At 42.7% G+C, this 23,364-nt stretch overlaps 2 protein-coding genes across 7 annotated transcripts in view; one reads left to right on the forward strand and one right to left on the reverse strand.

The window, feature by feature from the left end:
- TMEM68 (transmembrane protein 68) overlaps nt 1-4,992 on the reverse strand; it is a 32,648-nt gene extending 27,656 nt beyond the window's left edge. The window contains exon 1 of the mRNA XM_073679312.1: nt 4,707-4,992. The gene's annotated coding sequence lies outside the window, so the exon portion shown is untranslated. The remainder of the gene's footprint in view (nt 1-4,706) is intronic.
- The window catches only part of TGS1 (trimethylguanosine synthase 1), a 55,275-nt gene continuing 36,735 nt past the window's right edge, over nt 4,825-23,364 (forward strand). For 4 of the 6 annotated variants that reach the window (XM_073679308.1, XM_073679306.1, XM_073679309.1 and 1 more), the window contains exons 1-7: nt 4,835-5,077; nt 7,586-7,693; nt 10,013-10,074; nt 14,897-15,057; nt 18,548-19,322; nt 20,203-20,317; nt 21,363-21,449. In XM_073679308.1, coding sequence (XP_073535409.1) covers nt 7,590-7,693; nt 10,013-10,074; nt 14,897-15,057; nt 18,548-19,322; nt 20,203-20,317; nt 21,363-21,449 — 1,304 coding nt within the window. In that variant the 5' untranslated portion in view covers nt 4,835-5,077; nt 7,586-7,589. Of the gene's footprint in view, nt 5,078-7,585; nt 7,694-10,012; nt 10,075-14,896; nt 15,058-18,547; nt 19,323-20,202; nt 20,318-21,362; nt 21,450-23,364 lie in introns of all 6 variants that reach the window. The other 2 variants (XM_073679307.1, XM_073679311.1) reach the window with 2 other exon arrangements.

Raw genomic sequence — 23,364 nt, forward strand, 5'->3', positions numbered from 1 at the left:
CACATGACTCAATGACGTCACCTCAGGTTCTTCACACCACCGCGAGCCTCACAAAATACCGGACGCAGCGGAGAAAACACCGGGAGGACATCGGAAGGTGAGTATAATTTTTATTTTTTACCATTCTTATTCTTTTTTTTAACTAACTTGGCCACACTACTATAAATCCATGCCGGTTGCATGGATTTATATAGTGTGACCAAGTTGTCAAGCACTTTCCAAGTGATGCTAAAATCGCTTGGAAAAGCGCTTGATAACCTGCATGCAGAAATGCAAGTGAAGAACGCTTGACAAACGATTCTACCTGGCGGGAAAAAAGCATGTAAAAAACGCATGCGTTTTTCTTGCCAGGTAGAAGCGGAAAAAATATGCAGCATTTCTGCATCGTGGACACATAGCCTAAGAGACAATACGTTTAAGGGTATATTCACACGTGATAGATTTGTGCAGAAGTAGATTGCTGTCTAGTGAAAATCCGTCATAACCGGGGTCTGATTGCTGGGATCCTCAATGATCCTGACATCAGGACTCCAGAATCCAAAGAATGGACTACTACCCCTGGCAAAAATTATGGAATCACCGGGCTCGGAGGATGTTCATTCACTTGTTTAATGTTGTGGAAAAAAAAGCAGATCACAGACCTGGCACAATACTAAAGTCATTTCAAATGGCAAATTTAGGGCTTTAAGAAACACTAAAAGAAATCAAGATTAAAAATGTGGTACTCAGTAAGGGTAATTTTTTTCAGATCAAGCAGGGGGAAAAAATTATGGAATCACCCTGGAAATTTTCATTTCCAAAACTAACACCTGCGTCAAATTCTACCTGCTCGTTAGTCTGCATCTAAAAAGGAGTGATCACACCTTGGAGAGCTGTTGCACCAAGTGGACTGACATGAATCATGGCTCCAACACGAGAGATGTCAATTGAAACAAAGGAGAGGCTTATCAAACTCTTAAAAGAAGGTAAATCATCACACAATGTTGCAAAAGATGTTGGTTGTTCACAGTCAGCTGTGCCTAAAATCTGTGTCTAATCTAAAATACAAACAACATGGGAAGGTTGTTAAAGGCAAACATACTGGTAGACCAAGGAAGACATCAAAGTGTCAAGACCGGAAACTTAAAGCAATATGTCTCCAAAACAGGAAATGCACAACAGAACAAATGAGGAAAGAATGTGAGGAAACTGGAGTCAATGTCTGTGACCGAACTGTAAGAAACCGCCTAAAGGAAATGGGATTTACATACAGAAAAGCTAAACATAAGCCATCATTAACAACTAAACAGAAAAAAACAAGGTTACAATGGGCTAAGGAAAAGCAATCGTGGACTGTGGTTGACTGGATGAAAGTCATATTCAGTGCTGAATCGCGAATCTGTATTGGGCAAGGTGATGATGCTGGAACTTTTGTTTGGTGCCGTTCCAATGAGATTTATAAAGATGACTGCATGAAGAGAACATGTAAATTTCCACAGTCATTGATGATATGGGACTGCATGTCAGGTAAAGGCACTGGGGAGATGGCTGTCATTACATCTTCAATAAATGCCCAAGTTTACATTGATATTTTGGACAGTTTTCTTATCCCATCAATTGAAAGGATGTTTGGGGATGATGACATCATTTTTCAAGATGATAATGCATCCTGCCATAGAGCAAAAACTGTGAAAACATTCCTTGAAAGAGGACACATAAGGTCAATGTAATGGCCTGCAAATAGTCCGGATCTCAATCCAATTGAAAATCTTTGGTGGAAGTTGAAGAAAATGGTCCATGACAAGGCTCCAACCTGCAAAGCTGATCTGGCAACAGCAATCAGAGAAAGTTGGAGCCAGATTGATGAAGAGTACTGTTTGTCACTCATTAAGTCCATGCCTCAGAGACTGCAAGCTGTTATTAAAGCCAGAGGTGGTGCAACAAAATACTAGTGATGTATTGGAGTGTTCTTTTGTGTGTTTGTTTTTCATGATTCCATAATTTTTTTCCTCAGAATTGAGTGATTCCATAATTTTTTCCCTCTGCTTGGTCTGAAAAAAATTACCCTTACTGAGTACCACATTTTTTATCTTGATATCTTTTAGTGTTTCTTAGAGCCATAAAGTTGCCATTTGAAATGACTTTAGTTTTGTGCCATGTCTGTGATCTGCTTTTTTTCAACAACATTAAACAACTGAATGAACATCCTCCGAGCCCGGTGATTCCATAATTTTTGCCAGGGGTTGTAGTGTAGGGTTCCCCAACTCCAGTCCTCAAGGCCCACCAACAAGCCTTGTTTTCAGGATTTCCTTAGTATTGCCCAGGTGATGGAATTACCTGTGTGTGATGTAATTATCACCTCATACTAAGAAAATCCTGAAAACATGGCCTGCTGGTGGGCCTTGAGGACTGGAGTTGGGGAACACTGCACTAGTGGAGTGATGTGCGTGCGGAGTCCCTGTTCCCTGCTGGTCAATGGGACAGCGCAGCACTCCAACAGTCCCATAGGCAATGAATGAAGCCAAGTGTACACACCTCTTCCCCATACAGGACAGGGATGCAGACCTCTGTATTCAGAGTTCCTCAGCCCCAGATTACTGCTGGTACCAGCGGACAGATCCCCAGCTATTTGGAAATAGCCCTTTAAAATGATATGTTATTGCACAATAAATCCTAGATCAGTCCACGTGGTAAATAACTAGATATGTGCAGTAATTATCTGATTACCTAATGCAGTGCAGCAAGGCTATAATCTGAGCAAACTACGTAACTATGTGCTAAATAGAAAGGATTGACCTAAATACCAGCGCTATATCTACACTGCCATCTCTGCTGTGCTTCTTGTCCTCAGATATTTATGACCCCAATATCACACAGGCATATATGATATATCTATACACCATATATATTTTGCCCTTTTAATCACAATTTTTTTAAGGTGTAGTTATAAACATATAGATATATAGATATATCTACTGAACGGAATTGTGATTAAAAGGGCAAAATAAGATCAGGAGCCAAAAATTAATCTACACGGATATCCTAGACGAGCATCAGAATCCCTCCAATAATGTGCAGTAACAATCTGATAAGTGTGGAAAGTAAAGGGAAACAGTGAGAAGGGTGCCATCAAGATCAAAGCGTTTCATTCTCCAGGCCCTAAAGGCCCTTTTTAGCCTCAGACAATTTATCAATTTGCAAAAAGTTAGGTTTAATGCCGGCTCTTATCACATACAACATAAGTGGCATTACACCTCATTTTCTACGTTATGACACGTGGAGACTCCGGAGCAGGATTATCAGGACACTGTGCTGCATTAGGATGGGGTCGATGGAGTCTCATACACATAAATCAGTGAATGATTGAAACAATTCTGTGCATCCTCCATTGTCTACCAGCACAGCTCACACAGAGAATGATCCGTCAGTGCAGAACACTGCAAAATCACGTCACAGTGTGAACCACGGCCAATACGTTTTTCCAATGATGTAAAACATTTCAATTGATTAAATCTGATAAAGAAGAGTTATCTGTCACATTCATCTGTAAAGCATTCCCAGAACTCCGTGCGCTTGTGGGACCAGAATGGTGGAAAAAGATCACATAATACCTGTGACAGCGGAATGGACCCTCAAGCCGGGCAGAGGCCTGATCATCTATATAGGAGTCGGAGCACCTCAGCCGTCTGCGGAGCTCGGGGCAGCACAGAGCATTCCCATCTCACACAGCAAAAGCCAAGAGGAGACGAACCATTAAAAGGGAACCACTCTTCAGGTTTTTTTTTTACATATGGAAGTAATGATACGACTTATCAGCTAATACAAATGATAGCTTTTCAGTAGCGATTCAATGTGCCAGGTAGGTGAAATTTAAAAATCAGGCTGGAAGTGCACTAGGGGTGTATCTGTGCACCGGGGCTGCTTCTGCTAAGTGCACTGACACACCCCCAGAGCACTTCCAGCCTGATTTGGATATAGCTTCCACCCTAGATTTCCCAGGACTGGCATCAGATCTCTACAAAAAGGCATTTGCTATTGGGAGACAAAACACCTATACTGCCATAAAATGGACGTAAGAACGGGCCCTTCACTTTACAGGGAGAAAAGTCTAAATATTACAGTGCCGCTGAATGGCTGCAGCTAATCAGTTACATCAGGGTAGGCGGCTGCAGCCTGCACGACACAAGGCACATCACAGAAACGCGCCAATATCACAGGAACGCGCCAATATCACAGGAATGACACGGCGGCGGGAGGCGAGTATACACTGTGTTGTTATATGGCGTCCGGAATGGATTCAGCTGGGGCTTTTCCAGTAATGGACAATCCCTTTAAATGTATCTGGACGCCTTAGCCATATCCTGAGCTCTCCACGGCAGTCGCCATCAGAATTACGTTTTTTAGTGATTCCAACAGAAACCTGGACAGAAGGTGTCACCACAGCCCCCCGTCTGGCCCCGTCCCAGCAGGGCGAGTCCTCCTCAGACATGCACATAAGTGGGGGCGGTGTACAGCACCGAGACCCCAATGTGGTCACTGGAGTCCTCTCATAGTGATCAGAGATGTCCGCACACATCACCCACAGGGAGAGCACGTCTGTGCTGGGACTGCTGCTCACACAGATGACCTCATACACTAACATTAAATAGATACATATACACACATACTGTATACACACAAAACGTGTTCCCACTAAGCCTCAGCAGCCTCGCACACACAATACCCACCCTGATGCCAGCCGAACTGCCAGCGTCAGCCCTTCCAACCCGTCAATGCCTCCTGTCCACTAAAGCAGCAGCAAAACTACAAATCCCAGCATTCCGTGCCCGTGCGTTGTCTTCCTGTCTTCAGTCATGTGATTTACTGGTCGTCATGATGACAACATAGAGATGCATGCCGTTTGTTGGCGTCTGACATAACTGTGGCCCGTGACCCAGCCGAGGGAAACCTCCTCAGCCTGGTAATGATCGATGTCACCGAGTCACGTCCTCTCTGAGCGGAGGAAGCAGGAAGCGTCGCGGTGCATGCTGGGACTGGTAGTTTTCTCATGTTTTTAGGACTACACCTACAGCTGCCCATGCTGAGTCCGCGGTGTGAGGTGAGGGGCAGATCTGAGAGCGGGAGAGCTGCGGCCTGTGTGGATATCTCCTGAGGAGAGGAGGCGTGGACATGTTGAGCTCCCCGCGGTTTTCCTTACCTTAGCTTGTCTGTCCTATCTCCTGATGCCACTTAGGTTATGTTCACACATTGCGTTTTTTGCTGCGTTTTCCAGTACCAGCAAAGGCTATGAGATTTCAGAAATCTCTTGCGCACACACAATGGTGTTTTTCCTGACTGATTTGGCAAGCTGCAGCGTGTCACTTTCAGCATTTTTGCTGCATTTTTCACCCATAGAAAGCTATAGGTAAGTGCAAAAATGCAGCAAAATACTCAGGTATCAGGTTTTGGTGCAAAAACCTGAGGAAGTTGGATTTTTTTTTTATGCACTAAACTTTATCAGCATGGACAAGAGACAACTGTACCCTGACAAAAAAATGCAAAAACTCAGTAAAACCTGCTTCGTTGACGCTGCTTCTTTACTGCCAAGAGAGCAACGCAATGTGTGAACACAGCCTAAGTCTTTTCCTACATGTCGACCCCATTCCCTGCCACTGACATGGGTGAGGAGCGGCCGGTGCAGGTATCTGTGGAGAAGTTGTGCTGGCATGGTGGATCTTCCGTCACTGTGGATTTCTCCTCTGTGTAGGATGCGGAAATTACTGCGACCGGCGACTTCTGTAAAATGAACATTTTGTGCAGGTTTTTTTTTTTTTTGCCACCTTTGTCTGCAGCCGAAAATCCAATCAGTGCGGTGTGGACACGGCCTGTAGGACCGGTGACAGCCTGTAGTCTTCTAAAGACCTGGTCGTTAAAGGGGTTGTCCACTACAGGACACCTCTGCTGGGTCAGTTCAGGGCCCCGTAGAAGATAAAAACAATGTATACTCGGTGCCCCCTGCACCAGCACCATTCCTCTGATGTCGGCACTGCTGTTACCGTTGTTGTGTCACGTGACCGCTGCCGCCGCTCAGCAATAGTCAGTCAGCACAGACGTCTGCTCCAATTAAATAGTTAAACGGGTGGTCTGAGGTCCAAGTAATTTTCCTCTTAACTCCCTATGTATTTGAAGTCATAATGTAATCTATTTTCTAATATGATTGTATTAAGAATCCCCCATCCTTCCCTCACTACACAAACTACTTTTATTTTTTCACTTCCTTTTTGATGACGCTTTTTTTTTTTTTAGAATCCCCAGTGCATGCTGGGATACTCAAACCAGGCGTCATCAGGGGGCAGAGGCTGCAGTCACTGCACAGACCCTCCCCTGAAACGAAGCATCATTGGTTATGCTCATTTCAGTGTCTGGGCTAGTCCCTGCTGTGTCACTGTGCGATATGCACAATGACAGCGCGCGCTCTGTTGTCGGCTCCGATCAGCTGTCATGAGCCGTCAACAGAGCGGTGTCAGAATACCCGGCGGGCAGAGATCAGTGACATCACGGGTCTAAGCTTCTCCCATGGCGTTTTCTATGTCTTACAGGTGAAAAAGTTAACACCCCCAGAGAAGAATCTCGGCTAACCTTTTCTTTGTTAACAGAGAAATTAACATATAAACTTTACAAGCTAAAATCTCCACAACAGAGATAAGGAAAAAAATAAAACCTAGGTTTTTATTCTGATCTTCACCCACTTTATCATGATGTGGCCAGTTTAGTCCCCGGCGGCTTCTACCTGCCCCACTCTGCTCTGCCTATGTGTGTGTACAGGGAGAGACCTGTCAGTCTATGGGAGCTGGTCAAGGAGAAGCTGCTTCGTAATAGTAATCCGAGATCATAGTCCACAGCCGGCTTCTTCAAGTATGTTTTCTCTGAAATGCTGCAGTGTTTCAGAGTAAAGACTGTCTGCAATGCCACAGCCGTACATTGATTCATGCACTCGGATGACATCTGAGTGCAGCCTGCTTTCTGTGGACTCAAACAATGGAGAAGATGGAGAAATCTTGTTCCCCATCTTCTCACTTGTGATACGATTCTCTCATTTAAGAGAAAGGTATCACGCTATGCTGACACTCTGAGCAAAGTCTTATCAGAGTTTGATCAGTATCATTAGCATAATTGATCCAATTCTCTAGGATGAGAGATTTTACGGTCATGTGACCCCAGCCTAATGCATACATGTAACGCTCCTGAAAATCTGCGGCAAATTTGTCACTTGTGTAAATAACATAAGAATAGGCCCCAATAATAATGAGAAGAGGTTCCTGGGATGCCAGCAGGTAGGAGGCAGTTCACAAGGCTCTGGTCCAGTGGCCACATCCGTAGTCCGTGGTCGCTGGACCAGGGTCCTGCAAATATTTTTGCTAAACTCTACTGGCCTCTCCTAATTATAGGTTATGAGTGTTATAGTTTTGGAGGAGAACACCTCGAAAAACAGTGGTGTGTGGATGGGATTCCTTAACCTCTCCCACTTTGCTACTAATATATGCTGCAGATTTTGTGTAGGCAGCACATTGTGGTGACAGATCTGTCTGTAATTGGCTTCATGACGTGCTTTTTCTTCTTCTCGCAGGACCATGCTGTGTGTGGAGTGGAGTCAGGTGGCAGAGATGTGTCTTTACCTGGATGATCTAACAGAGGACAGGAGGATAACTTGTCTCTGCTCAAGAGCGTTTTTCAAGTAAGTCCTGAACGTTGCGTCACGTACAAAGCGGCATCCATCAGGCTTCATACCCAGAGGTTATTTCTCCCCCAGAATGATCAGACTTATTTATTTCCTCTGTGTTCACTCACTGCCTTTCAGAGAGTCTACTAAATGTTAGCTTTTGGTTACAGGACTTTATCAGAATCCACTGCAAAACGCTCCTAAAAAAAAAAAAAGTATGTTCCTGATAAATGTTCTGATGTTGAATGAACACCATTTTATTTGGCTCTGTGCCGTGTGGCTGTGGAAAGCCGGTGTCCGCTATTTCTGTAGTGGTGACTTTTCTATGGGGGGCTTTTGCACTTTCTTACATCCGAATTTTAGGTATGAAGATTTTCTCAAGCTTCTCTGCCGTCCAGAGGAAGGCGCTGCGGCCCGATGTCGGTGAAGTCTGTGCACGCTTTGTTTCGGTCTGTGACATTATTGGGCTGCATGCTTTTTGTGGTACAACATGGCAATCCTGGAGCTGGGTTATCTTAGGAATTGTACACTCCGAGAAAAGAGAGGACAAGTTTTTCTTCTTTATTTTGGGATTCCCTGATGTATTTTTCGACACTTAATTTTTTTTTATACCTATTTTGCAGTCTGAGTGGGAAACCATGTTTCTTGTTCAATACATGATGAGACCAATTCACCAAGCAGTTTTCCCCAGAATTCTTACTGAAACTGCATGAAAGGTCACAATATTTATACCATACCTGATGAAGAGGCCTAAGAAGTCCCTAAAGCTTGCTTTGTAACATCACTTATTTTATTTTTTTTTTTAGCTATTAAAAGGTATCATAACTGCAAGATTATTCTTTTGTTTTCCCCACTGAGAGCAATATTTTTGCTTAACTCGAAATTGCATCTTTTGGCAAAGCTTTGCCAAATGTTTGAAAAATGGGTTGATCTGGAGCAGGATGAAGCTTGGCCAAGCGCGCCTGACAAATTCATCATCAAGTACGACAGAAATGTACCCCAGCCCCTGTCTGGTTTACAATCTTGGAAGTGGGGCACGGCAGGTACAAGACACACTACATTCATTAAAGCAGTACAAGTCTGAAGCATCTTACTCCAGCTTTCCGTCCATTCAGACTGTTGTACAAAACACTAGCCGTAATGAATCGGGGCCGGCATCTTGACTGATTAGTAAATCATCCTTACGCCAAGATCCCAGCCTAAAAAATGGAGGATAATTTTAAGGAGTTCTCTGGGACTATTTTACTTTTTCTAATGGGGCTAAGAACTGACAGGCAGATAGTTGCTACCTACCTGCCTGTTCTTCTTGATGCGGTCATAGACTGCTCCTGCTGGCGATTCTGTGGCTTACAATGACCTCATGTGAACAGAGCAGCTCTTCCTCTCCCGGGCTGCTCTGTCAGTGGGGCGTGATTGTCAACATCATGCTGGTCGACAGTCGGCTCCCCGCAATTAGGCAGCTGGGATCTGGCTGTCAAATCAGTATGATCTTGGCAGTCACGCCCCATTAACAGAGCAGAGTGGAAGAGAAGCCGCTGCTCTGTCGCGTGACGACATTGTAAGCCGCAGAATCGCGAGCAGGAGCGGCCTGTAACCACTCTGAGCCGGCAGAGGATGGCGCCGGGCTGAACAGGCAATGAGCAATTTCTTAGGCCCATAAGAGAAAATAAAATAGTGTCGGCCAACCTCTTTATTCAAAAATGAATCTTAAAATCCATGTCAGATAATTGAGATGGGTTTCTCCACTTACTATTGGCGTATTGTTCAACTCATTTGGGCAATTCATCAAGACTGGCATAGCGTACGCACGTGCTATTCCAATCTTGATGGAGTAGAAGGCGCCAAACTCATTAAGATCAGCACACCATTTAATGAATTCGGAGCCTCTTCTGAGTTATGTCCACTGTGCCAGAAATGCTACTCCAGGCATAGACTGGAGTAGCATTTCTGGGATAAAAAATGCTGGAACTTTTTAATGATTGGGACGGGCAGACATGGCCATGCCTTATCCCACGCCCTCTCTTCACCAGCTCCATTCATTTTTACAGAACTGATCCAAAGTGGTGTGATAACACAAAGTCGCAAAATTGTGGCACAAAAGATCTGCAACTTTTCAAAGCTTTTGGCATAAAAGCTTTGATGAATGGGCCCCATTGTTTTCTGGGACGCTGATTGTTTTAGCTCAGTGATGCAGAGACTGTCTTATATGTGTGCTAGCACTTTCTATAAACCCATTTACACAGGTAATGTAATGCCAGGATAAATGGGTTCACATGGTATCTGCAATCCTCCAGATATGCTCAGCCTTCATACACTATCACCTTTTTCTTCTAGTGATCGTAACCTGTACTATTTAGGATTGAAGGGAATTGACAGTGGTAAGAAGACTCTCCCAGGTATTGTTTACCCATCAGCTTTTCTTATTGAAGCTTCCTGTTCATTTCAGATTGTTGCTTTTGCTGACCTGTGTTCCTGTGGGTCACAAAATGCTGCTGTAAGGCTATTTTCACACTAGGCTTTTCTTTCATGCAAATGTTCAACTGCGTTTTACAGTACCAGCAAAGTCTGAGATTTCAGAAATGTCATGCGCACAGTGTGTTTTTTGTCCTCAGTATTTTGTGCTTTGCATGTTTTTTTGCACAATTGAGCATGTCACTTCTTTCAGCGCTTTTTCAGCGTTTTTCACCCATTAAAAGCAATGGGTGGTGCAAAAATCGCTGAAAAAACGTCAAGTGTTTCACTGCATTATTTTTGTGATTCCCCCCCCCCCCCCCCAAGTTTACCATCTTGTCCTGGTCACATGAGATGCCAGTTTGGATTAGTACAGTTAATCAATTAGTGATGTGTAAAAAAGTAAACATTGGCTGACCAAGGTGTGAAATTGAACAATGCCTGAGCAACTCAATGGCACTTCCAGTGTGTTAGGTAAACTATTCACCTAGCTAATTCACCTTCCCCCATTTCCATTTGTAATGTGTACTTTTACATGAACATATGGCTTGCATTGGTGACCTGTGTTCTTACTTCTGTGGTTGAACCAAACTGAACTTTGTGATCGTGAAAAATGCAGCAAGAAAACGCGCCAAAAATGCACCAAAACCTGTGTTTTTGACTCTTCTTCTTTCCTGCCAAGAGATCAGGTTTTGCTGCAGAAAAAAAAAACGTCTAGTGTGAACATAGCCTAATAATGAAAGCCGGGACTTTCAGTTCTAATTAAAGGTTTACCAAAGATGGCCGCAGTACATGCTGTTACTTTTAGTATGGATAGCAAACTGATCGTAGATGTTTGTGAGACGTTCAGCCAATCACAGAGAAAAAGACAACGTTATCCAGCACAATCCAAAGAGGAAAAAATGTCCAGGCGCGAGATTCTGGGGACACAGTGAAAAGACAAACCAGCGCAAAAGAGGGCGCAGCACACAGCGAGCTGTCGGTGACATGGTGTTTGACGCCTGACTATAATGTACAATGTTTACTCTGTATATTCAGGTGACGTTCTTATCACACATCTGTGACGCTCATCTGCCTATGACCATGCTGGTCTTGGCACCTGCACATTGCTGTTACATTTTTGTAGTGGTTTGCTCTTCATTGTGGCCCTGGCACTGCACGCCTGCACATTTATGTCATTTAGTTTGCATTATATCACCAGGTTTTACCACAATAATCTGAGAGGAGCATAATGTAGAGACAGAGACTCTGGTTCCAGCGATGTATCACTTGCTGGGCTGCTTGCTGTAGTTTTGATAATTTCCTGCTGATAAAACAGGGATTTTATCACTAGAGGACTAGTAAACCTGCTGCCATGTAGTCCTCCATACTCCATATTCTTGCACTCTATCTAGCCCAGCACCCAGCACTGATGGGCAGCTTTCTCCAAAAAACAAATGCAACAAAACTGTATACAAAGCCACATAAACAGCACTCTTGTTTTTTCATGCAGTTCCGTGAGAACATGGGAACCTTGAGTTTGTGACAAGTGATGGGATCTCCAGCAAACAGACCACCATAAACTGTCCTGTGGATAGATAAATTGGGATTTTAGGAACTCCCCTTTATAGGGGTTGTCCCTTCTGGGACATTTATGGCTTAGCACCAGGATATGTTGTAAACGTCCATTAGATGCCATCTCGAGAGCAGAGCCTAAGGAAGTCTGGAAATGGTCGAGTTCTCTCTACGATTTTCAGAACTCTGATAAAAATAAATTGCGAGATCTGCGCTTGGCCAATTACCTTTCGATGTCTGACAGCACATGACTGAGCTCTGATGTCAAGGCAAATATCCAGCTAGGATCACATTTATTTGCCGTATATGACACATCTTGTCGATATGGCTTGGATGTCTCAGAAGGGAATACTTTAGTCTGCTAATATGAGGTCAGTAAGATGTACGAGGGGCTTTCATTAAAGATTTCCCTGACCCACTTCCTGTGGACTGAGAGCAATGAAACTTGGCACAGTTATTAGTCCTTCTCTACATAGGTGCCACCTAGGGACACACACTTCTCCCATCTCTTTAAGCAACTGTAAACACCTCGCTTGTAGAAATCGACAGGTTGCTCCAAAAGCCACGTTGTGACTTTGGAAATCAGAGTCTCATCATCTGGAAAATGCTTGCCCTTCAAAAATAACTTAATTTTTGGAAAGTGGTGGAAGTTCGATGGTGCGAGGTCGGGTGAATAAGGGGGATGCGGCATTATTTCAAAGCCACAGGAGCATGCTTCCATTTGGGCAACATGTGAGTTGTGAACTGGTGCATTGTCTTGCAGAAGGCGGACATCTTTGGTGCGCATGCCATATCTATTGGTTTTAATGGCCTTCCGCAACATTGAAGCATAGTATTCTCCAGTGATCATGGTACCCTTTGCTAGGAAATCCATCAATGCTACTCCGTGCTGGTCCCAAAATACTGTGAGCATGACCTTGCTGGACCCAGCTTCATCCTGTGTGATCAGTCTGTTGAAAAAGTCCTTCTGGTTACCATGATACATCATCAATAGAGCCTGAGAGCATTCGACTCGTTCCTGCTTCTGGAAAGGTGTGAAACCAGAGAGTGGATACCTTATGCATGTGAAGATGGTCTTAGATGATTTTTTCCATGGACCCCACAATAATCTTGACATTTTGGGCTAGGTGGCAAATGGTTAAGCTGCGATTTTCCAAATTGGCGACCTCCACTTGCTGGATGGTGTGTTCATCAATAGCAGAGTTGGGTTGCCCTGGAATTGGAGCTGTTTGCACCGAGGTCCGACCACATTTCAATTGACAATGCCAGTTCTTGACTACATCATATCATGGGGAAGCATCGCCATAAACCTCTTTCTTCTCATCGAACGTCTCCTGTGCGGCCTTTCAAGTAAAGGAACTTGATGACTGCTCTGTATTCCACTGGGTCCATTATTAAAGCTCACACCACTTCAGCACCTGTAAAATGAAGACCGTTATCAGTTCTGAGTTGCAAATTGGCACGTAACCTATAGAGACTTATATCATTACACATGTGAAGTTTCAGCTTCCTGTGATAAATAGAAGTGGGTTAGGGGAAATCTTTAATGAACGCCCCTCGTATGTGCACTCTCCACGAGATGAAGCCTAAGCAGGTAATCCAGGTAGTAAGTCAGGTAGTGGAGGTTTATTATTATATAGACGTGCTGATGACACCACATACGTGTGTGTGTGTATATACATATCTACATGTAGTGGCATGTAAACGTTTTGGCACCCCTGGTCAAAATTATTGTGAACAGTTTATCAAGTTGAAGATGAAATGATCTCTAAAAGGCCTGAAGCTAAAGATGACACATTTCGTTTGTATTTTAGGCAAAAAAATATATATATATTTTTCATCTTTTACATTTTAAAAAATACAAAAAACAAATTGGGCCGATGCAAAAGTTTGGGCACCTTTGGAGATTTGTCTGCTCAGATAACTTTGACCAAAGTTTCAGACCTTCATTAAATAATTATCCTGTTAGGGTTATGGCTTGTTCACGATCATCATTCGGAAAGGCCAAGTGCTGCAAATTTCCCAACTTTATAAAAACCCAGCCTCCTCTAACCTTGGCCCAAAAAACAGGAGGTATGGGTTTTTCTAAGTAGCTGCCTAGCACTCTGATGATGAATATGGTGGAGGCACGCAAAGCAGGAGAAGGCTATAAGAAGGTAGCAAAGGGTTTTAAAGTTGCCCTCTCCTCAGTTCAAAATGTAATTAGGAAATGGCAGTTACCAGGAACAATGGAGGTCAAGATAAGGTCTGGAAGACCAAGCAAAATTTCAGTGAGAGCTGCTCATAGGATTGGTAGAGAGGCAAAACAGAAACCCTGCTTGACTGCAAAAGACCTTCAGAAAGATTTAGCAGACCCTGGCATTGTGGTACATTGTTCTACTGTTCAGAGACGCCTGCAAAAATATGGCCTTCATGGAAGAGGCATCAGAAGAAAATCTCTCCTACGTTCTCACCATAAAATTCAGCATCAGAAGTATGCAAAAGAACATCTAAACAAGCCTGATGCCTTTTGGAAACAAGTCCTGTGGACCTATGAGATTAAAATAGAACTCTTTGGCCACAATGATGAAAGGTATGTGTGGAGAAAAAAGGGCACAGAATTTCAGGAAAACAACATCTTGCCAACCATTAAGCATGCGGGTGGATCAATCATGCTTTGGGGTTGTGTTGTAGCCAATGGCATGGGGAACATTTCATAGGTAGAAGGAAGAATGTTTTCTATGAAAATAGCAGTTCATGCAAGATGACCCAGGAATCTCACAGAACTGGAAGAATTTTCCAAGGAAGAATGGATGAAAATCCCTCAAACAAGAACTGGAAAAACTCTTGGCTGGCTGCAAAAAGCATTTACAAGCTGTGATACTTTCAAAAGGGGGTGCTACTAGGTACTAACCATACAGGGTGCCCAAACGTTTGCATCGGCCCACTTTCTTTTTTGTAGTTTTTGAAATGTAAAAGATTAAAAAAAAATGTATTTTTATTAGGGGAGAAAATAGAAGATAGTCCTTGCATGGCAGAAGATGTTATTGCCTTACATTTTTTAAATACCCACCTTGTCTCATATTTCACTGATTTGTTACATGGTTTTGATGGAGATTTAACTTTTTACGATGCCTTTTGTTACCTTTATTATACTTTGGTAAACTCATGGTAGTAATCAGCTGGAATTAGACTGTCTCTAGTCCACGTAAAGTTTTGTATTCTTTTCTGCAGATTGTGAAGATGATGATGAACAGGAGGAAGAAGAGTTGGAGGTGTCCAATGTCTCTGATCTTCCTGTTGAGAAAGGAGAACTAGACTCAGAGTCGGAGCTGATGCTACAGATGGGACTCCCGGTACAGTTTGGTGGATCATCGCTTGAGAAAAAGTTTGTGGTAAGGCTTTGTTTGGTGCTGATGTCAGTTTAGGGTATGTTCAGTGTCAGCTGCTCGTAAATCGAACAAAAAAAAATATATATACATACATACATACATACATACATACAGTAATGACCAAAAGTTTGGACACACCTCATTTAAACATTTTTCTGTATTTTCATGACTATGGAAATTGTACATTCACACTGAAGGCATCAAAACTATGAATTAACACATGTGGAATTATATACGCAACCAAAAAGTGTGAAACAAGTGAAAATGTGTCTTATATTCTAGGTTCTTCAAAGTAGCCACCTTTTGCTTTGATGACTGATTTGCACACTCTTGGCATTCTCTTGAGCTTCAAGAGGTAGTCACCGGAAATGGTTTTCACTTCACAGATGTGCCCTGTCGGGTTTAATAAGTGGGATTTCTTGCCTTATAAATCGGGTTGGGACCATCAGTTGTGTTGTGCAGAAGTCTGGTGGATACACAGCTGATAGTCCTACTGAATAGACTGTTAGCTGCTTTTTTCTTGCCATAATACAAATTCTAAGTAAAGAAAAACGAGTGGCCATCATTACTTTAAGAAATGAAGGTCAGTCAGTCTGAAAAATTGGGAAAACTTTGAACGTGTCCCCAAGTGCAGTTGCAAAAACCATCAAGCGCTACAAAGAAACTGGCTCACATGAGGACCGCCCCAGAAAAGGAAGACCATGAGTCACCTCTGCTTCTGAGGATAAGTTTATCCAAGTCACCAGCCTCAGAAATCGCAGGTTAACAGCAGCTCAGATTAGAGACCAGGTCAATGCCACACAGAGTTCTAGCAGCAGACACATCTCTACAACAACTGTTAAGAGGAGACTTTGTGCAGCAGACCTTCATGGTAAAATAACTGCTAGGAAACCACTGCTATGGACAGGCAACAAGCAGAAGAGACTTCCTGTCAATTGATGGTATAAGAAAACTGTCCAAAATATCAATGTAAACTTGGGCATTTATTGAAGATTTAATGACAGCCATCTCCCCAGTGCCTTTACCTGACATGCAGCCTCATATCATCAATGACTGTGGAAATTTACATGTTCTCTTCATGCAGTCATCTTTATAAATCTCATTGGAACGGCACCAAACAAAAGTTCCAGCATCATCACCTTGCCCAATGCAGATTCGCGATTCATCACTGAATATGACTTTTATCCAGTCATCCACAGTCCACGATTGCTTTTCCTTAGCCCATTGTAATCTTGTTTTTTTCTGTTTAGGTGTTAATGATGGCTTATGTTTAGCTTTTCTGTATGTAAATCCCATTTCCTTTAGGTGGTTTCTTACAGTTCGGTCACAGACATTGACTCCAGTTTCCTCCCATTCGTTCCTCATTTGTTTTGTTGTGCATTTCCTTTTTTGGAGACAAATTGTTTTAAGTTTCCTGTTTTGACGCTCTGATGTCTTCTCTGGTCTACCAGTATGTTTGCCTTTAACAACCTTCCCATGTTGTTTGTATTTGGTCCAGATTTTAGACACAGCTGACTGTGAACAACCAACATCTTTTGCAACATTGTGTGATGATTTACCTTCTTTTAAGAGTTTGATAAGCCTCTCCTTTGTTTCAATTGACATCTCTCGTGTTGGAGCCATGATTCATGTCAGTCCTCTTGGTGCAACAGCTCTCCAATGTGTGATCACTCCTTTTTAGATGCAGACTAACGAGCAGATCTAATTTGATGCACGTGTTAGTTTTGGAATTGAAAATTTACAGGGTGATTCCATAATTTTTTCCCTCTGCTTGGTCTGAAAAAAATTACCCTTACCGAGTACCACATTTTTAATCTTGATTTCTTTTAGTGTTTCTTAAAGCTCTAAATTTGTCATTTGAAATGACTTTAGTTTTGTGCCATGTCTGTGATCTGCTTTTTTTCAACAACATTAAACAACTGAATGAACATCCTCCGAGCCCCGTGATTCCATAATTTTTGCCAGGGGTTGTATACAGTTGTGCTCAAAAGTTTACATACCCCGGTAGAATTTTTCCTTTCTTGGCCTTGTTTATGGTTATTGGTTGAGTGAAGCCATTTATTGTCAAACTACTGTTTTTTCTCTTTTTAAATCTTAATGACAACCAAAATCATCCAAGTGACCCTGATCAAAAGTTCACATACCCCAGTTCTTAATACCGTGTGTTGCCCCCTCTAACATCAATAACTACTTGTAGTCTTTTGTGGTAGTTGTGGATTAGGTTCTTTATTTTCTCAGATTGTAAAGCTGCTCATTCTTCTTGGCAAAAAGCCTCCAGTTCCTGTAAGTTCCTGGGCTGTCTAGCATGAACTGCGCGCTTCAGATCTCCCCAGCGTGGCTCAATGATATTGAGGTCAGGAGACTGAGATGGCCACTCGAGAACCTTCACTTTATTCTGCTGTAGCCCATGACAGGTCTACTTGGCCTTGTGTTTTGGATCGTTGTCATGTTGGAGCGTAAAAGTACATCCCATGCGCAGCTTCCGGGCTGATCAGTGCAAATTTGCCTCATGTAATGGCTTACTTCTGGTGACTCGACCATGCCGCCCATTTTTCTTCAAGTGCCTCCTTATTGTGCATCTTGAAATAGCCACACCGCTAGTTTTCAGAGAGTCCTGAATTTCAGCTGATGTTATTTGTGGGTTTTTCTTTGCATCCCGAACAATCTTCCTGGCAGTTGTGGCCGAAATTTTGGTGGTCTACCTGACCGTGGTTTGGTTTTTACAGAGCCCCTGATTTTCCATTTGTTAATCACAATTTGAATGCTGCTGACTGGCATTATCAATTCCTTGGATATTTTTTTATATCCCTTTCCTGTGTTATACAGTTCAACTACCTTTTCCCGTAGATCCGTTGACAATTCTATTTGCTTTCCCCATGACTCACAATCCAGAAACGTCAGTGGCTGGATGAAAGATGCAAGAGTCTGTCTGGATCCCAGAAACTCACTCAGCTTTTATGCACATACACTGATTACAAGCAAACAGATCACAGGTGAGCATGTTGCCTTTAGTAGCCATTCAAACCCATTTGTGTCAAATTCTGTTCATGTTATCAGACCAAAATCACCAGGGTATATAAACTTTTGATCAGGGTCATTTGGATGTTTTTGGTTGTCATTAAGATTTAAAAAGAGAAAACACAGTAGTTTGACAATAAATGGCTTCACCCAACCAATAACCATGAGAGGAGAAAAAGTTTTTTGTTATCATTCATATTCTCTGAAACAAGGCCAAGAAAGTAAAAATTCTGCCGGGGTATGTAAACTTTTGAGCTCAACTGTATATGTTCAGACTAGAAAATTAAGAGATGTCTTTCAATACAATATCCATCCAGAGGGATCCGCCTCAGGATTCTGGCATCTCCTAAACCTGTTCTTGACCTCCATGTTAGTTCTTTGCTACAGGTTTTGGCATTATATATCGATACAAGTTATGTCTGGATTGTGATTATTTTCACTTTATTAGTGATTTTCTTTTGTTGATTGTTTTCAGCCTCTGGAAACTCGTGTGAAGCAACATAAAATCCATAAGAAAAAGAAGAAAAAGACAAAATCTTCCAGTGACCTAAAGCAAAGCATAAAGGAATGTATAAATGACATTGATGAGGTGTGTGAAGATGAGGATGGTTCTCCCAGTGTTGAGCAGCCTGATGAAGGATGTCCTGGTGAGGAGGCCGCTGATGTGAAAGTTCTCTCCGCAGCTCCCAGCGCACAGGAGAGATGGGAACGGTACTGGGATCAGTATGGGCAGGGTTTGCTGTGGCAGGATTGGGTCACTAAGCACCCAGATATGGCCATATCAGGTGACGATGGCAGCAATGAGCCGTGGAATTGCTCTACAACCAAGGAGGAGTGGGCTGAGCACTATACCGAAGCATACTGGCGCTATTCTGAGCAGTTTCAGTACTGGGCACAGCAGGGCTGGACGTTTGAGGAGTCCGGGGACTGTGAAGGTAACGACACCCCGGAGGCACAAGCCGCTGCTGATGTTCAGCTCCCAGACCAGACTCCGCACATACCCCCCACTTCTGCAGAAAGTATTGATTGTCTCAGTGACTGCGTAAATGGACTGAAGAACATAAATCTTGATATAAAGGAAATGGAGGGAGACAGTAAACCTTTAAGTGTTATTTACGACAGTCCTCAGATGCAGAAGCCGGAGAGCCTGGAAGCTCAATGCCCTTGTGATCCGGATCACAGTGCGCCTGCTGATGCTGGCTCTGCGGATAGGCATGCATCATCTGGACACACTGATACCAGCCGGCCAGGTCTGTAAAATTAGCACCTATCGATTGTACTAATGCCTAATTTATTGCCGATATAAAGCAGGAAATGGCCCTAGCTGAGTTTTCATTAAAGCCATTTATAATTGGGAGGAAAGTGTCCTGTGATTAACTGCTGGCCGTTCTTTCCTTCCTTCTTTCTCGCATTCTGGCGATTTGTTTGAGCGCACACTTTCATGGCTTAAGGTTCTGATATGTTTAGTTAATTACAATGGGGATTTTACTGCTAATTAGAAATATGTAGTTGAAGACCAGAAAAGCCAAACCTTCCTGTACTGTATGGCTTCCACTATATATAGAGCCTTAATGAAATGATCACCAGAGACGGGCACGTTATATGTGGAGCTACTGCTGTTTTTTTTGCTTTTTTTTTCAGAAATTCCAATGTCATGATTGCCGTTACTATATTGCTACATCTCTGCCTTTAGTGACTATTCTATACATGGCTGCCCACTTTCCCTTACAGTATGTGTTATCTGTCATGGATTGTATGGTGGGAAGAGATATGACAAAAGGACTAAACATTGACATTTTTTGGCCCCACGTGAGGGCTACCAATAGATCCCCATTGCTGTTTAGCCACTAGTGGTCTCACAGTCAGTAATTATATGGATAGCCATATAAAGTGCATGGCTTGTCTCAGAGCTTATGTGATTAAAAGGAACCTGTCATTAGATTCATGCTGCCCGACCCCCTGAGATGTGCATGTATTCAGTATGGAGGAGGCTGGAAACTTGATCTTGGTGACAGATTCCCTTTAAAGCCTCATCCAAGAAGCTTTTCTGTGTACATCTACTATACATATTAGAAAAGACAATATTAAAATGTATGATATTATTACATATATTCATTTTCTTCCTTAAAGTTTCACAGGTTTTAAGGAATCCATCGCCAGGAGGACAAACGCCAAAAAATGGACGAGATGATGACGATGATGATGATGAACCTCCAGAGTGCAAACAAGCTAAAATCAAGAGGAGGTCAGCTGCTGTTTTAACCCTTTCATTTTTGCCGTTTCAGAAGCTGGCTTGTATAGGCTGGACTAACTTCCAGCATTTCCCTGGTGTTTCTAAAGTCCAGTAGAGAAGCTTGTGTGAGAAAGGAGAGCAGACACCAGCTCACCCTCTCCTCTGATAGATGGACTTAGGATCCTTACATGCACTTACAGATTTTTTTCATACTTGTGGATTTTAATTACACTTAAATAACATTTGGACAAGTTTCATCCCTCCAAAATGGCTCAGAAGCACTTCAAATGAAACTTTGTAAAAAAAAAAAAAAAAAAAAAAAAAAGTGTGTTAAAGCCATCCCACTAGCGACAAGGTGTACCCACTCGGGACGGTCCTAACCTTTAGTATTAAAACCTTACTGTGTGTCAAAAATGACTTCAATAAGGTCCAAACAGGACACTGAGTGCACACAAGGGCATGGCCTCCCTTTCTTTGAGCTGGACATTACGTTTATATAGTGTCTCATTTGCTGTGTATCCATATTTTGGACCCAGTCCTGCTCTGCCCTTAATCACATTGACGTCACTTTGACACATGGTAAGGCTTTAAGACTAGAGGTTAGGACCATCCTGATTGGGTACACCTTGTCGCCGGTGGGATGGCTTTTAAGTTTTTTTTTAATAAAAAACAGTATTTACTAAGTACCCTATATGCACTATTGCTTTTTACATGCTTACAGCAGGGTATATGTTCATTTATTTCTATCTTAGGTGTTGTCTGTGTATTTTCCAATGTGAACATGCTGGTGCATGTATACCAACTTGTACTCCAGTTAATTTCTTTCGATTTTGCTTATCCGTAACAACATGTGTATTGTGTTATACGATTTTTACAATGAGTTAATTTTGCCCACTTTACCTCTGTGTGGCTAAACATTGCCGCACATCACAGGCTTCAGTGTGCGGCATACGGCTGGCAATACTGATGTAATCATCTGACTGGATGTCAGACGTCACATAAACATTGTATCAAAAAGTGAAGTGAAAACTCTCACGTTTTTTTTTTCTTTCCTTAGCCATGAACTGGATGCTGAAGAGAACCCGTGTGATGTGGCCGCTGAACTCTCCACTGCCTTGGGGCTAAAACATGGCACAGGACAGAAGTAAGAGAAGAAATCTTGATTTTTGATGTGATTGAGAAAAATCTGTTGTAAATGTGCAGAGAAGTGACTAGAGGAACAACAAACATTTCCTGCTGGGATTTGTCTTCTTTCTTCTTGATCTGTACAGTTCAGGGGAAGGAAACCTTCTGCTCCTGGTGTTGTCAGATACACTACTCACAAAAAGCTAGGGAAACCGTAAAAAGTTCACGCTACAGTGATATTTTATCATGAAAGTAGGACATTTAAGTAGAAGCATGCAATGGTGATTTCCTTATCTAAAAAATTAATTGAAACAAAAGCCAACAACAGTGGTGGGTATACCCCAACAAAAACATCAGTGTCTCAGTAGCTTGTCATGTGGCCTTGAGCATCAATTACAGCTTGACAACGACGTCTCCTGCTGTTCACAAGTGGAGTTATTGTCTGCTGAGGCGTGGCATCCCGCTGTTCTTGAAGGGCGGCCCTCAGGTCATTGAGATTCTGGCAGTGCTGTGGAGTCGGAGTCGTGGTGTCGGAGCCCATTTTGGAGTCGGAGCGGCCGATCCTCACCTGGCCAAGTACTGGGCTCAGCGCTACAGACTCTTCTCTCGCTTTGATGAAGGAATTAAGCTTGATGAAGGTGGGCAGGAAACATGGAAATATAGGAAAATATGGGGATATCATGCCACTAATGAGGTTCAGTCCTGTCACATTCCCTTTTACCCAATTAGTGATACATGCTTAGGAAAGCTCAGCCGTGTGTCAAAATGTGAACAGCATGATGAGGAGGATTGATTAATACCAATTATAAGTGAACCTCGAAATTGATTGGGCGATTCATGGATCAAACACCTGTTGTGAATTTTGCCTTTAAGCTCCTTGTTAGAGAACAGCAAGTTGTGCTAAAAGTGCTGAAACATTGAACAGTTGGACGTGTGCAATCAAAAGTTTGGAGACGTCACATTAAGTTAGAGCGCATTCTAGGATCATCCTGAAATTTGTCCCAAAAGCGTATATGTCCTCTTCATATAAAGCAAAGCTCAGTAACTAAGTGTTATGAGATCCTGACCTTTATCCGAGCTGCATGCTACAGGCAGAGAAGAAGTGATTTATCCCCTGTACTTCAAGATCAGTAAGCTGTGTCCAGATAGTTTAATGACCAGATCCCAGCACAAGGAGTGGCATACTTTGGGTATGTTCACATGTAGTGTTTTTGCTGCACATTTTTTGCCTTGAAAAATGCAGCATTTTAGTGTCCCAGCAAAGCGAATGAGATTCCTGAAGTCTTGTGGACACGTTATTTTTTCCTTGCAAATTTGAAGCCGTTTTAAATCTGCAGCACAACAATCCTGTCTGTGTTTTTGCAGAGTTTTTCACCCATTTTAATGAACTCCAGCCAGGAGACACATTTTTGATGCAGAAATATCTACAGCAAATACTTAGTGTGTGAACTTACCCTTTTACTACCGACATGGGATGAGGCTAACCCTGCTGATTGATCGGCATCGCTCTGAACTCCTGCTCTTTGAGAACATTGGCTGCCATAAATGAGGCTTCTCTTCTGCAGACTGACCCTTATATTTATTGAGTTTAGTGCAAATTGTCCTATTCCTGTGTGAGCTTAATTGATTTTACTTACGTTTTTCAGAAAACGTGAAACCTTTTCTTCCCTATGCCATATACTGTGGGAACTGTGTAGCCAAACAAATACGCCACAGTGATGGTGGCCCGCAAGAGTTGTGCCAATTGTATTATATCAGCTGAAACCCCGATGTAATGGCTACCATACGAGAGAACTTCATTCTTGGCTATTTCACTGCTTAGATCGGGCATCAATTGCATTGAAGTGGTGCGGTGCCAATAGGTTACCATAGAATCCAGGGGCTTCACAATTGCCCCAAGTCCTTCTACAGATTCCTGTTCGGGCCTAGTACAC

Source organism: Phyllobates terribilis, unplaced genomic scaffold (genome assembly GCF_046119375.1).
Source record: "Phyllobates terribilis strain yellow unplaced genomic scaffold, ASM4611937v1 Scaffold_4__5_contigs__length_816908805, whole genome shotgun sequence".
Lineage (NCBI taxonomy): Eukaryota > Metazoa > Chordata > Amphibia > Anura > Dendrobatidae > Phyllobates > Phyllobates terribilis.